The 14458-nt window shown below is 37.0% G+C and overlaps 1 protein-coding gene and 1 long non-coding RNA gene across 3 annotated transcripts in view; one reads left to right on the top strand and one right to left on the bottom strand.

Moving 5' to 3' along the window:
- LOC148164704 (uncharacterized) overlaps window positions 1-14458 on the top strand; it is a 172069-nt gene that overhangs the window by 88911 nt on the left and 68700 nt on the right. The window lies entirely within an intron of this gene.
- Window positions 1-14458, bottom strand: part of FAP (fibroblast activation protein alpha) — an 86503-nt gene that overhangs the window by 7089 nt on the left and 64956 nt on the right. For both annotated transcript variants that reach the window (XM_088021652.1, XM_028113118.1), the window contains 4 exons: window positions 11585-11683; window positions 11051-11120; window positions 10100-10294; window positions 4758-4812 (listed from right to left, as the gene is read on the bottom strand). In XM_088021652.1, the coding sequence (XP_087877778.1) occupies window positions 4758-4812; window positions 10100-10294; window positions 11051-11120; window positions 11585-11683 (419 nt within the window). The remainder of the gene's footprint in view (window positions 1-4757; window positions 4813-10099; window positions 10295-11050; window positions 11121-11584; window positions 11684-14458) is intronic.

Below are 14458 nucleotides of genomic sequence, written 5' to 3'. Positions count from 1 at the left end.
GAGGGCTCTGGGAGTCAGGAAGCAGCAGAGCTGGGACTCAAAGCCAGGACACTTGCCTCTACAACCCATGACTTTCCTCTCTGTCCTTGCACTGGGGCAAACCTCGTCGGGGAACTTTAAGTTTGGAGTCTAATGTAGTCTCATTAGAGGTGCATTTGTCCTACTTTTACATCGTTGATCGCACATAGCAATTCAAATTGCTTATAATTAGTCACTGGAAGAGAAAGGAACTAAGATTAAATCATGAACTAATGCTTATTCAACACCACCTGGCTAGGCCTATATTAACAAAGCAAGGCCCACGAATGAGGTTGTTATTCTAATAATTTAGGCAAAACCCCTGCTGCTCTTCAATTGTCAGAATAATTACTCCAATTTTTCTTCACATCAACCAGGGTTTTGCAACCTCAGCATGGTTGACATTTTGGGCTGGGTAATTCTTTTTTGTGGGGACCTGTCCTGTGCATTGTGGGATATTTAACAGCATCTCTGGCCTCGACTCACTAGCTGCCAGTAGCACTCCCCCAGTTGTGACAACCACAAATGACTCCAGACATTGCAAAATGTCCCCTGAGGTGCAAGATGGCCTGGTGAAGAACCGGGTATAGCAGACACATCCTAGGCATGGTCCTGGGGGATTAGTGGATATCTAATAAACAGCCAAGAACAGAGCTACTGGATTTTGGTTTGTGTGAGCCAGAAATATAAAAGGGTAAGATAAAAATGCTTCCTTTCCCCTTCTTAATCAGGATTATAGAGGCAAACATAAGATTTGCAGCTTATTTGCCAACTGACTACCAAAAATGTATGGGGTCAGCTTTAGCATATGGCTCAGACTGCTAACCTGCCTAACGCTTCATGGAAACAAATACTTTCTTCCTTGATATGAGACACAATAATGGCTAAGTAACGCTCATGGTCATTCTCAATATCTTCCTCTTCCAGTTTTCCACAGGTCCCTGTTTATTATACTAGAAAACAACACTTGAAGCTCTGACCTCTTCCCACCTCCTACTTCACTGTCTGAATTCAGGCCCTTGGTATTTGTGGCCAATATTACTGCTCCCTAGATCCTTGGCCCACTCCCTCCCCCACCTCAGACCATCCTTTGCCCTGTGGCCAAGAGTATCTTTCTAAGACACCAATTCTATTCCCTATTGACTTCAAGAGCATGTTTCAGAAAAGGATCCATGGAATCAAATACCTTTTGGTAATACTATATTAATCAGAATTTAACAGGATTCTTTACTGTTCTTTCACCAAGCCGATATACACTGTTATGTAGAATTCATGATTTACCGAATTATTAAACCCAGTGGACCTTTTCCTGAAAAAGTCCTTAGTATTAATAAGATACATTTGGGGGAACACTGACTTATAGGATTAAATTTAGTTTAAATAACATCATTGGTGTATGGTATGGCCAAGTATTATGCTAAACATTTGAGAAAAATAATTTAAAAAAATGCAAAGTCCATTCCCTCAATGAGCTTACATTCTCATGGGAGAAATCAATAGATAGATAAAATAACACATGATAATTCCTAGAAGAGCAGTATAAAGAACTACTGGAGAACAAAGAAAGTCATATCTGAGTTGGGTTTTAAAGAGTAAGTAGGAGTTTTCCATTTTGGAAGAAGAGGAGCAGAATGGGAGAAGATGGACACATTTCAGGTTGCAGGGAAAAGTCAAATTATTCATAAAGCGTGGGGGAAAAGTGGAAAGAGATGAGGCCAAGAAAGCAGGTTACAGCCAGATTGTCAAGGGCTTTGCATGCAAGGAAATAAGTTTGGGCACCAGGTCAAGGTCAATATGTGGCCTTAGAAAATATATAAGCATATAAGCAGAAAAGCATCATGGGAGGAATTGTGTTTTGGAATAGCAACTTCATTAGCAACATTGCAGCTTGTGAGGTCAAACCAGGAAGGCTAGTTAAGAGGCAACTGTAATAGTTAAACCGGTACCACCCAATGGTCCATGGACCAAAAGAATCAGCATTACCTGGGATCTTGTCAGAAATGCAAATCCTTGGGGCTCACCCTGGACTACTGAATCAGAATCTCTAGTGGTAGGGCCCTGGAAACTGTTTCAACAAGTTCTCCAGGTGATGCTTATGTAAGCTAAATTTTGAGAAGGTCTGATCTAAATTACATATGAAGAAACTTGAACTAAGGCACTGGCAGTGGGGATGATGAGAACAGATTTAGATGTTTGAAGGTAGAATTGACAGAACTTACTAACCAATGGCATGTTGGAGTCAGGGAACAAGAGAAGTTGAAAATAGCTCTGAATTTACTAACTTGGGTGACTGGGTGTGTGGTGAGGCCCTTTAATAAAGATGAGGACTTGTTTTAAGTAGACTATAACAAGTTTAGCTTGTGTAGGTTAGGCTTAAGTCTCCAGTCAGACATCTGGGATAGATGGTCAGTGAGCATTTGGAACATGGAGCTCAGAAGAGAGATGGGGGCTAGTGACAGGGATCTGAGAGTCAGCACCATCTTTGAAATTACATGGGTTTTCCCAAGGAAGTGAAAAACAATGAGAGCCATGGCCAGACCCTGAAAAACACTGACATTTAAAGAATGAATGGAAAATTTTAAAAATAAATAAATACAAAAATAAAGAATAAATGGAGTGTAATGATCATGGAGACATAGAAAAATAAGAGAAATGTGTCGCAGATCCACAGATAGAGCCTATTTTCCTGTATGCAGTCTAAAAGGCCTCCTGTTAAGCTGGCTGACTCCCTACCCAAATTCCTTTCCTTCACCTTCCTCGCTACATGCCTTATGCATCTGAAGTTTCCAGCATCCAGACCAACCACACCCTACTCATTGTTACCTCAGGACCCTGTCAAGGCTGTCTTCATTCACTGGAATGCACCATTATTGACCTATCTTCACTACCTCATTTCTGAATCTCCCCTTAGCTCTCAAAGCCAGGATTAACTATTCTGCTCCCTGGTGTTTTCCACCACAAATTGTATCTGTCTTAACACTTGGAACATTGCTGAGCAATTGCTTTTTTGCTGTTTTATCTAATAGAGGGCCAGAGCTATAACTTATTCATCTTTTCATCTTCCAAAGAACCTAATATAAGACCTAGTTGAGATTCAATAAAAATTTACTACATTGGTGTAAGAATGCATGAGTCAGTGATCAGATGGATGGATTAAATAAATCATAAAGAATTGATGAAAAAAAAAGACCAGTATAGTATTAAGGTCTTTTCCCCTCGGGATCTTCTGGGTCCTGCTGATTTAGGGGCTGGTCAAATGTTGCATCCATTGGCAGTTCACTTATTCCTTCTTCTGCGCATGCTCTCAGGATTTACCTCACAATCACTGCCTTGTTGGAAAGTAAGCAATAAAGGGGACCTAATATACTCCGTCTCCTAGAAGCATTTGCATAGACATGGTGAGAATCTCTAATTGAAGAATTTCAGACTGATACGGATGTATTTTGGGGTGCTGAGTGGGTTCTTTAAATCATCCCACATAAATGATTCTCTACCAAACTAATATCAGGATGTTCTAGAAATGAAATTAAAAGTTCCACTTTATGGTTATTTCAAAGCCTGCAATAAAAGCAAAGTAAAACTGTAAGAGAAATGTTAATAATTATATGTAAGTGTTCAGCATGAAATCTGAATCTTTCAAAAATTTACTTTAGGAAATTTCATAAAAATGGATGGTAGAAGAGATCTTATCTGAAATATTTCACTATAAAAATATTTCATTTATTTCCACCCATTTGAATTCCATTCTGTTTAGATATTTAACATTTGATAGTTTTAAGAAGGACCAAATGGCTTGAAGTAACAACTTTCCACAAATTCGTAACAGCTCTTCATCTGGTCACTGAGCTGAGAGCTGAGCCGGAGCCTGCAGACTCCCTTCAATATTGGGTTTCATTCCCTCCATCTTGTGCAGGCCGCTCTCAGAGAAAACAGCCAAGAAAAACAACCCAAGCACAAACGGCTGCAAATTGACTTGCAAATGTACAAATTCAGACCAAAAAGTGAAACAGGAAATCTTCTTTGAAGGGTAATTATCATAATTTATAATGGGCAAATCTAAACTCTTTCCAATATTTCTCTAAACTTTCCAGTGACTTCATTGCCCATGATTGGGAAGTTTTGCCACTTCCTTTTTATGTGTATTTTGAAAAACTGCATAACTCCTCAAATACGGGCAATTATCTCCATGACCTATAACTCAGAAACTAAATTATACTTCTTTCCCATTGGCACAAATTAATATTAGTCCTGGTAAAATAATTTGTTTACAAAAAAAAAGAAAAAAAAAGGAATCAAAACAGCCAAGATATGCCTGGGATAGGTTAGGTACTAGGGAATTTATATTTTAAAAGTTCCTGTGATTTCAAACGTTAGCTTAGCTTTTCATAAAAATGAAATGATGAAATAGAAAAGATATATATTAACTCTAAAATAACAAAAGAAATTACACCTCTCATGAATATAGTTCAGTGCAGTATACTATAACACACAAAAAAAATAAGTAAAAATGTGTCAATTATGAGTTAGTTTGCTATATGAGGAAGAAACTAAATGATTGGAAAAAAGGAACACTTAAAGCCACCACTTTGAAGCCTAGATTATCTAAACTGACTGTTTCCATTGACAGATTAAACGATGTTGCAACATTAACATTTCATGAGAAACCTTATAAGCACACACTTTAGAAAATTATGATTGCTGAACTGAATAACAGGCATAAAACATATAAAACAACTCACCCAGCCCCATATGGCTATTCTTTTTTCATCAATGAAACCCATTTCTATGAATTTTCTAAAGGAAAAGAAACAAATTTTTAGAATTTTAAGTGTGTACACATGACATTTACTTCATTACACAAGCATATTTAATCCAAAGATTTAATAGAAATGCTCCATTTTCTTTGTTTAAACACATGCATAATAACACTGCACTTACAAATAATTAAAAGAATATTACCGTGTTTTCTGCAAAGGATAAAATGTATCCTTTAGACTCTACTGTACATCTGTTGAGTAGTACTTCTAGGGCTGCGGGTCTAGCATCCTGATTGTGTGAGTGAGTTACTTGGGACTCAGAGAGGTCAAGGCCCAGGCTTACAGTAACACAGGAAGTCATAGCACCACAGCTAGGACCAAATTTCCAAATCCCCAGATTTGAGGAAAAAAAGATTTTTGTTGTTGCTGCTTTAAATTTTATCAATCTTTTTAAATGCTTAGATCTTAATGATAATCAGCACCTCATTTTGGCATCCATGGAATAATATCCATCCCTCTCCCATTTCATACTTAGGTATCCTCAATTTATCATGGTATGGATAATTATGCGTGTCTTTTAGGATATGGACATGATTAATTTGAGTTCCATCATAGAAGGGCCTCCCTTTGAAAACTATTTTGAAAATAAATATCTTCTTAGGAGCAAGGGACCATGCTGAAGGGCAACCTTTAAAAAGTCATGGGAAGCCCTCAGAAATGCAACTTTGCAAAGCTGGTACGAGATAGGAATGTTTTAGGCTAATTTATCCCATGCCTCCTTGAGGGTTGGTGTTCTAGAGCAATTGTGATTTATTTTGGGAATGGTTTGATTCCCAAAACTCAGGGAATTCTAAGAAAAACAGAAGCGGTGGAAGAAAAAAAAAATAAGGGGGATGAGCCATTGCAGAGACCGGGATGCGACAGTAGCAGGAAGGAGGCGAGGAGAACAAAGTAACACACAGGGAGCCAGAAAAATACGATTTTTTTGTTCCCTTTAGTTATGTTAATGCCCCTTCTCACTCTTCTCTGGAAGTAAAATGGAATGGTTTTATTAGTTGAATAATGGAGTTTCTTATAGGGATTTCACAGCAACCATTTTGCTCGTTGCATTGATTCAACATGCACGTTTCCAATGCACAGAGGAGTTGGGCAAATGCCCGGGACCAACAGATGGGAAGAAGCCCCGTCAGTCACAGCTTACCCTACACCGATTCTGAGGGACACTGAGGAGTCTACGGGGAAGAAATGCAGCAGCAAATGGAAAGTTGCTACCTGTGTGGATGCTATTCATGGTAAAACAGAGAAAATGTGCAGCAAACTGTGGCATTTCAGCAATTCTTCCATTAACTTCAAAAGCCAAATAAAAGAGAAAAAGGTTCACTTTCTTTGTTAGAAAAAAAAATCTTTCCACTACCGCTGGAAGACAGTTCTGAGCCATAAAATCAATTTCGATTTTATGATCTCCCAGAAGCTAGCAATCATATTGCCTTGCATCTGGGGTAAAAGCAAATAGCAGGTGATACATGGGAGCAGGAAATTCTTAACAGCTCCCTTCCTCGCTTTATTCTGGAAGGATGACATTTACAAGAAATGATAGTGCAATAGTTAACATGGAAATGAAACATTAACACTTAATGTGGCAGGACTAGGTTAAAGGTTAGCTAGATAATCTGAGCACTTCCAGGCCAAAAAGGCGCCATAAAATTTACCTCCAAATTCTGAAATGCTCTCAGAAGGGTTATCAGAAACACTGTTGATAATGTGGTTAAATAAAGAAAAATGTTAGTAACAAATGAAAAAGCATTTTGGAGGCTGGACTGAACTTTACAACTTCTCTCGCATAAAAACGGCCCTAGACCAAAGGTCAATTTGGAATCCTAGGGATCAATTAGTATTCTATTTTGGAATTGTTCTTATTGATACCATCTATAACAGTATGATATGATATTTTCTCACCACCAACCTTCTAGTTATTGTGGGAAATGTGGGAATGTCAAAAAATGCCAAATATACCCCAAATGAGTAGAACTGACCCTATAACTAACGAAGTTTTATGGATCCCACTTATGTACCATTTGCAGGGAAGCCTGATGAAAACAGTTCCCAGTTTCACTTACGCTTTGACCTCACAAGCATCTCCTTTGAAGCATTCTCTTTTGTGTAGTCAAAGTTGTGAGGTTGTCTGGCTGCTGCTTCTTCTTCTTCTTCTTCTTCTTTTAACCCTGCTTTGCTTTGTTTAAATCTATTTATTGATCCTGAGTAGTATTTACTGCTATTTCCAAATATGCACACATGATTTCCTTTTGGTATGTAAAAAATTTAGCCAAATTGCATTTTATATGAGATTGAAGGGGACACATTTTATTCTTTTGTGGGAAGGTAATTTGAGGGCGACCATAAAGGGATTACAATCCCAATTCCCATGTCAGACATTCAGTGTCTGATTCCTAAAACATTTCTTGGCAGACATGTGGTTGAATTATTCCCAGGATAACCATTATAAATCTATCCTTTTTAGCTTTTGTTTTCTCAAAGCATTGGGTTCCAAGGCGTCCCTTTCACTTTTGCAGAATGATGCTTTCAAGCAAAGCAAGGCCAGCCCCCAGTGCATCTCCACTGTTGTGTATATGCTTTGCATGGGCCACACAGCCACCCTTGGTTCACTAGGCTGTTTACTAAAAGTTCCATCTAACAGCAATGTCATCCCTTCAGACTGCGGGGTGGGCAGTGGGGGTGTTAACCCTTTTACAAGGATTGTAAGTGCACTGGAAGTAGAAATTGTAAGTTGCACAATTTCATACAGAGTGGATTGCAGTGGCATATATTAATATTTGATCTGTTGTTGTTCAATGGCTGAGCAAATGAGTGAACATATGCCTGCTCTATAGCAGGAAGACTTTCTTCAGATTCCATCCTAAAAATGGCTCAGAGAAGGTAAAGGTAGCCAACTACTGCCTCTGGTCTATCTTCAATTTTAAATGCCAAAGACATTTATATTATTGTGAAAATTGGTACAATTTGTGGCTTCATGTCCTATATATTGAACATCAGAAATAACAATTTTCGTTAAGGCCTCTCCATGGGTTTCAGGTTTAAATTTTCATTCCATCCAAGAAACACGATAAGAAGCTATCTGTTCTGTTTCTTGAGGTATTCTTAAATTCAAATGCTGCAATTTGGGCTGTAAATAAGTGCACTCAAAGTTATGATGATGTATTGTGCTGTCATCAGTAGATTGCGATGTGATGATGATGATAAGTTTGTTTTTCAACCAGTGCCAAAACAAACCACTTTTTAGCTCTACCAACTTTGGAAAAATCCGGTTGAATGACAAATGAGGTGTAATCCACATCTGGCTTTTCTTTTTTTTTTTTTTTAAAGATTTTATTTATTTATTTGACAGAGAGACACAGCGAGAGCAGGAACACAAGCAGGGGGAGTGGGAGAGGGAGAAGCAGGCTTCCCGCTGAGCAGGGAGCCCGATGTGGGACTCGATCCCAGGACCCTGGGATCATGACCTGAGCCGAAGGCAGACGCTTAACGACTGAGCCACCCAGGCACCCTCCACATCTGGCTTTTAATGTAGTCCCATGGTTGCATGCCCTTGGTGTTTATTGCATGGTTTAAGTACAAATAGTTGTGACCCACAGTACCAAAAAAAAAAAAAAAAATTCCTTAGAGAATTAGGTCCAGGGGTGCCTGGGTGGCTTAGTCATTAAGCATCTGCCTTTGGCTCAGGTCATGATCCCAGGGTCCTGGGATCAAGCCCCGCATCAGGCTCCCTGCTCAGCGGGAAGCCTGCTTCTCCCTCTCCCTCTCCCCCTGCTTGTGTTTCCTCTCTTGCTGTGTCTCTCTCTGTCAAATAAACAAATAAAATCTTAAAAAAAAAAAAGAATTAGGTCTATAACACTGACAGCAGTGTTCATATTTCCATCAAGGCACACCATAGTCTTTCTGTGAGAAACTGATCTCTTGGTAGATTTTTCTTTGGGTTATCTCTTCTATGCCTCTCTCTCCATCAGGCAGAAGATTCTCCTAAAGAGGTTAATAGCAGAGAGGCCAAAAATCTGGATCAGCAAGAAAGATGGAGCCTCCTAGAAATTAGGCATGAATAATGGCCGCAGATTGTGCAGTGTTATTTAATAATCTACTTATTTATTTGTCAGATTTTACTCAAATAGACTGGTTTTAATTGAATATTGTATGTAAGTGTGTGTATATTACTGTTCACAGAATGGAAGGAAGATTTGAAAACATATGGGTTATGATTACTTTCCCATTTTTAAAAATAATTACTTGTGAGTCTAAACTCTTTTGCTGTTATTAGAGACAAAAATACAGAAAAGTATTGTCTGGGCCTAGCTCCTAGCTGTCCAATTCAATCTTCATTGTGTGTATTATATTGAAATCAGTAACTATTAATGACATTAAGATGATCAAAGGAATTTACTAATGAATTTTCTAAATTGCTCTTTGCTGTGAAACAGTGTTTGAACGTAGGCCGTTACACACACATATACATCCATGACTAAGTGTGCAACTGGCCTGTGTTAGCTTTTACATTTATAAACTACTGTTCTCTAACTTCACATATGCACAACATAACAACAGAAACCCAACAACTGTAGAGAAATATCCAGAAGAATCCTGCAGAGTACTTGCAAATAAACAACGATTTTGGTGACTATATTCTTTTTGTTTCAGAAAAGATGGTGGAGACACAAATTATGGTTGAGAATGTAGTTGGGAAGAACTCAGATTATGAGTCTGTCTTCCCTATGAATGTTTTCATTATATAATTTGTATTACATAAAATGAATTTTTTTGTCAAATGAAAACAGGAAAACACTTTTATACTAACACAGCCAAAGTTCACATTTAGCTTAATTACAAAAGAATGCCTAGTATCTATAAGGACAGAGTGTTGATGAAATCTTGAGGCATTTCTAAATTTATGAGCTAGAATCCACAACGCTTGAGCAAATTCAGATGTTTGATTGCCTATAGACCATCCCTAGAGTTATACAATTTTTTGTGTGTGAACCATGGGAATAAATGAAAGGGTATCAGAATGACTGAAATATTGAAAGAGAGTTATTTGTCATTTATCACTATAAATCATGTTTCTACACATTTATTAGCTCTTTTCCATCGGTAATTCTTTTCTCATATTGGGCCAAAATATCTCTTTAAGATTAATGGTAACTTTAAATGAAGTGAGGAAAATAGACAAAAAGAATGAAATCATTAAAGATGGAGAAACCCAGCAATGATTGCATGACTTTTGTTGCACACCAATTTCTGTTTGAATGAGAAGAGCTCACCTGACAGCTGTGATCTGGTCCTCAACTTCATAAACACCCAGCTTTCGATATACTGCATACAGGAGTCTGTCACCTTGGAAGGCTGTTCCTCGGCCATCCACCAAGGCAATGACTATCCCCTCCTTACTTGCAAGATAAGAAATCCAACTAATAGCGAATACAGACCTTACGCTCTGACTGCAAGGACCACCATACCTAAAGGAAAAAAAAAAAAACAAAACACAACAGAAAGAATCTTGGATTCCTTGGTAAAACTCAACTTCACATCATGGCTAAGAATTGCCTTTAGTATTTCCCAGTACATTTGCATGATAAAATTTCAATAACAGTGGCATTAGAACTGGCTCAAAATCAAGAGAGGACCAGGCTTTTCCCAGAGGTTTGCTACAAGGAAGTTGTTTTGGGACACAGCCTCTCCTATTCCCCAAAACGGATACATCTAGGGTTGGCATTTCAAGGAATATGTGTGGGTTTTTCGTCATTTCTGCCACCTGCCACTTGCTAAAAGCAGGCATAAGATATACTAAAAAAAATGCATGGTGTTTTAAGCAAATTGTGTGTAGGTCAGCACTGATTTTGGGTGTGATTCCACTAAATGTATTCCATTCCCTTATTTCATTTCTAACTCACTTACATAAGACATTAAGATGATTTACAATATTTTTTGGCTGCAATTTCTCTATCTCAAAGGTATTCTGACACATTCGGCAATTTGCCATACAAAGGAAATTCAAGACAGCGAATGCAAGCCAGTCCATCTAAAACCCCCAAACTTCCTCAATCTATTTTAAATAGCCATATTTTATTTACTCTGATTAGTTGAGGAATATATAAAAACAGCATCAATAGGAACTGTTACCAAGGAGAATGGTTCATTCTATCTCATAAATGTGTATTTAATTCAACATATTTTCAGTAAATAGTTTTTACACCAAAGAAAATATTACATACACTTGAATTAGCAAGGGATACTTCTTTGATCTGTCAAATTGAGGAGGAAGAATCATCTTGTACCATAAAGCTTGGGGGGGAAAAAAAAAGAAAAATCTTCATTCCACTATATTTATAGCATTATTTATTTTCTTTAATAACAAGATAACATAAAATTAATTCATAACTAGTAAACTAAAAAATCAAGAATATATTTTAAGTTGATTTTTATTACATATTTTTGCCAAATTTATAAATTACTGGCAATCTTGAGTTATTGTTTTTCTAGAAGCACACATTCTAAAATTAAAATTAGATAAACTCTTTTTAAAAAAATATCAGTGTTGAAATGGAGCTACAGCAAAGTATAAGATCACCTCTATTTACAAACATTAAAGATCTTTTGTGAAACTCTATTGTTACAGTAAGATTGTGTTACTTAAGACCTTTAATATTATAGGGTTTGGACTATATTTACCCTATACTTTTTTTTTTAAAAGGAAGATAAGTGTTCAGCTTCATATTTGTAAATGAGAAGTTTTTAAAAGATCTTACTAATGTCATCCACTTCAAGTTTCTTAATTTCCTCTTTAGGCAGCTGGATATTTTTCAAGGCATTTTCCAATTCTTTGTTTTCTTCCAGGATTTTAATTTCTTTAAAAAAACAAAATGTTCATTTTCAATTAATAACATTCCATAAGAAAATTCCTTTCTTAAAATTCTTTTGGGTTTAGTATAGATGAAACTGAAACTGTATAAGGAACTGTATAAGAAATTCTATATTGACAAGCATATTTTTAACCCAGCCTTTAAAGCAGGTATGAGTTTATGAGGACATTAATCATTGCCTCCTGAATTGTTCTTTATGACATCAAAACACATTTTGAGCAGAATCACAGAGGCAAAAATGTTTATTCACCATATTTTCCCATCTCCAACTTTTCTAACATGAAGCTATGACCTGAGTAGGTGACTATTTTTTATCATCTACTAAGAAAAAAAAAGTAGTGGAAGTAAAATCTATATTGCTGAAACCTCAAATTAAAATAGGGGTGCCTGGGTGGTTCAGTCAGTTAAGCATCCCACTCTTGATTTTGGCTCAGGTCATGACCTCAGGGCAGGCTCAGCAGGCAGTCTACGTGGATTCCCTCTCTCTCCCTCCTTCTGCCCCCCCACCCCGCCCCTGCTCATGCGTGCACGATCTCTTTTTCTCTTTCAAATAAGTAAATAAATCTTTAAAAAACAATTAGTTATGTAGTCACGAAATTTGTTTTTTTAAATTTTCAATGTGTAAAGTCAAATACTTTTTCTGTGACATACTTTTTCTGTGATATATATATGTATATATATAAGATATATATAACATTTTATAATATATGTTAATATAGGATATATATATATATTTTAGAGAGAGGGAAGGAGAGAGAAGGGGGGAGGGGTAGAAGCAGAGGGAGAGAGAGAATCTTAAGCAGACTCTATGTCCGGCGTGGAGCCAGACACAGGGCTCCATCTCACAACCCTGAAATCATGACCTGAGCCAAAAGCAAGTCAGACACTGAACTGACTGAGCCACCCAGGCACCCCAACATATATTTCTTTTTAAATCTTTTCCTGCCGTACTTAATTAATATAGGATATTCTTCCTTTTTTTGGTAATTGAATTATTGCACATCATATCCCTTCAGATCATTTTTGTCAAGGTAGTTATACATCTTAGTAAAATAACAATATATGCACGCTCTGATCTCTTTCTGTTTTTCACTTTAAAGGATCTCCAAAAAACCTGCTGCTTATATTTGAGCTTAATTATGTTCACACTTTAATCTTTGAAACTGAACAATCCATTGATCTCCTGATGCTGTAGTTTGGTGGTATATGCAAATGGGTTTCTAGCAATTGAGGGTTTTTTTTTTTTTGCAAGTTTTATTTTGAACTAGAATTGATACTAGTTATCTTCTAGAGAAAAGTTATAGACTTTCATGTAACATGTAGAGTTTGTCGATTTATTTTTCTTAAAAGAAGGTCTGGATGACTTCTGAGATATGGCAGTTTTTACAAAAGACATCCTGTGATCTTCTTGTTTTTGTGCCTTTTTTAAAAGTGGTCCTTGAAGATAGGGAACTGGAGAAATACTTGTAACTACAGTAAGTTTGCCAAACCATTTCCCTTGTAACTCTCAGTTTTCATATACTCATGGCATTTTGTTCCAACATGTTATATTTAATCTTAGAACAAGTATAGATGTTTTGGTATGAGTTGTATAAGATACATAATAAATTTCATTTTAACTTTGGATAATCCATCAGGAAAGAGATACTTGTGGCATCTTAAAAGTTAAAACAAAACAAAACAAAAAAACCCCAAAAAACAAAACAAAAAAACCCCCACCAAATATACAATTCTGAGTACAATGGAGTCAGCTCTTCATTCTCCTTGTGTGGGTTCTGTGTGTGGAGCTAGTACGGATGAAGGGAATCCTGTGTGGAGCAAGTACACAGAGTGACTGCATTATAATTGCTTATTTATTTATTTTCATATTTTACTTATTATTATATTTATTATTTACTTATTTACTTTTATCATTTTACCACAGGTACCAGAAGTCGGAGACTATACACAAGTGTTGCTAGGTTGGTTAGACTTTGATTCCTCCATTCTTTCCTAGCTATTGAACTTTCCTGATTCATGGCTTACTGAAATGCCAAAGTTAATTTATAAGCTTATTAATGCTCTATAGTCCAGAGAAGCATTAGTAAATTAACTTGGTATTTTTCCCACCCCTTGGAGCAAAATGGGATTTCTTAGGACTGTCGGCAGTGGCGGTGCCGACTGGGCTTCTCTATGTAGCTTTGCATTAAAAGCATATAACATGGAAGGAGTGCTACCACCCAGAGCACCTTTCATCTTTATCACTCATCATTCTATACTCAGTACCTAGCATACTTAGTACCTAGTACACGATATATATGTAGTATATGCTTTCCATTTATTTGTGGACTCTTCATTATGATGAAATAAAAAAAGAATGATGGATCATGTAAGAATTTTTTTGTTTTAATTATATGAACTACTATATGTTACTCACTAATTATATTATGTGAAGAATCTGTGGAAAAGCTGATAAATGAGGTCATTCGATCAGTTGGGTAATTGTAATGAGCACCTGTTGTGCCTGAAGCAACTAAGCGTCTGTTGGGATGTCTATGTTAAGTGCCTACCCTTCTGGGTTTCTAAAGCACCTGGTTCAGGTCCTATGTTATTTTCAAATGACCTTACCCTACTCTGCGGATAAAATGAAGCCATTGCACTGTTTTCTGCAATGTCTACACACTTTCATACAGTTGCATTAGTAATTTCTCCGTTCTTGCTCAGCACAGTGCCAGCGATGAATCTCCACCTGCCCCTGGGCTCCATTTTTTCCCAACTTTT

The sequence above is a fragment of the Eumetopias jubatus genome, unplaced genomic scaffold (genome assembly GCF_037043125.1).
Source record: "Eumetopias jubatus isolate StellerSeaLion01/CBP00866 unplaced genomic scaffold, mEumJub1_p1.0 scaffold_3, whole genome shotgun sequence".
Taxonomy (NCBI): domain Eukaryota; kingdom Metazoa; phylum Chordata; class Mammalia; order Carnivora; family Otariidae; genus Eumetopias; species Eumetopias jubatus.
Note: the sequence above shows the minus strand (reverse complement) of the source record. Positions and strands in the feature narration are given on the sequence as shown.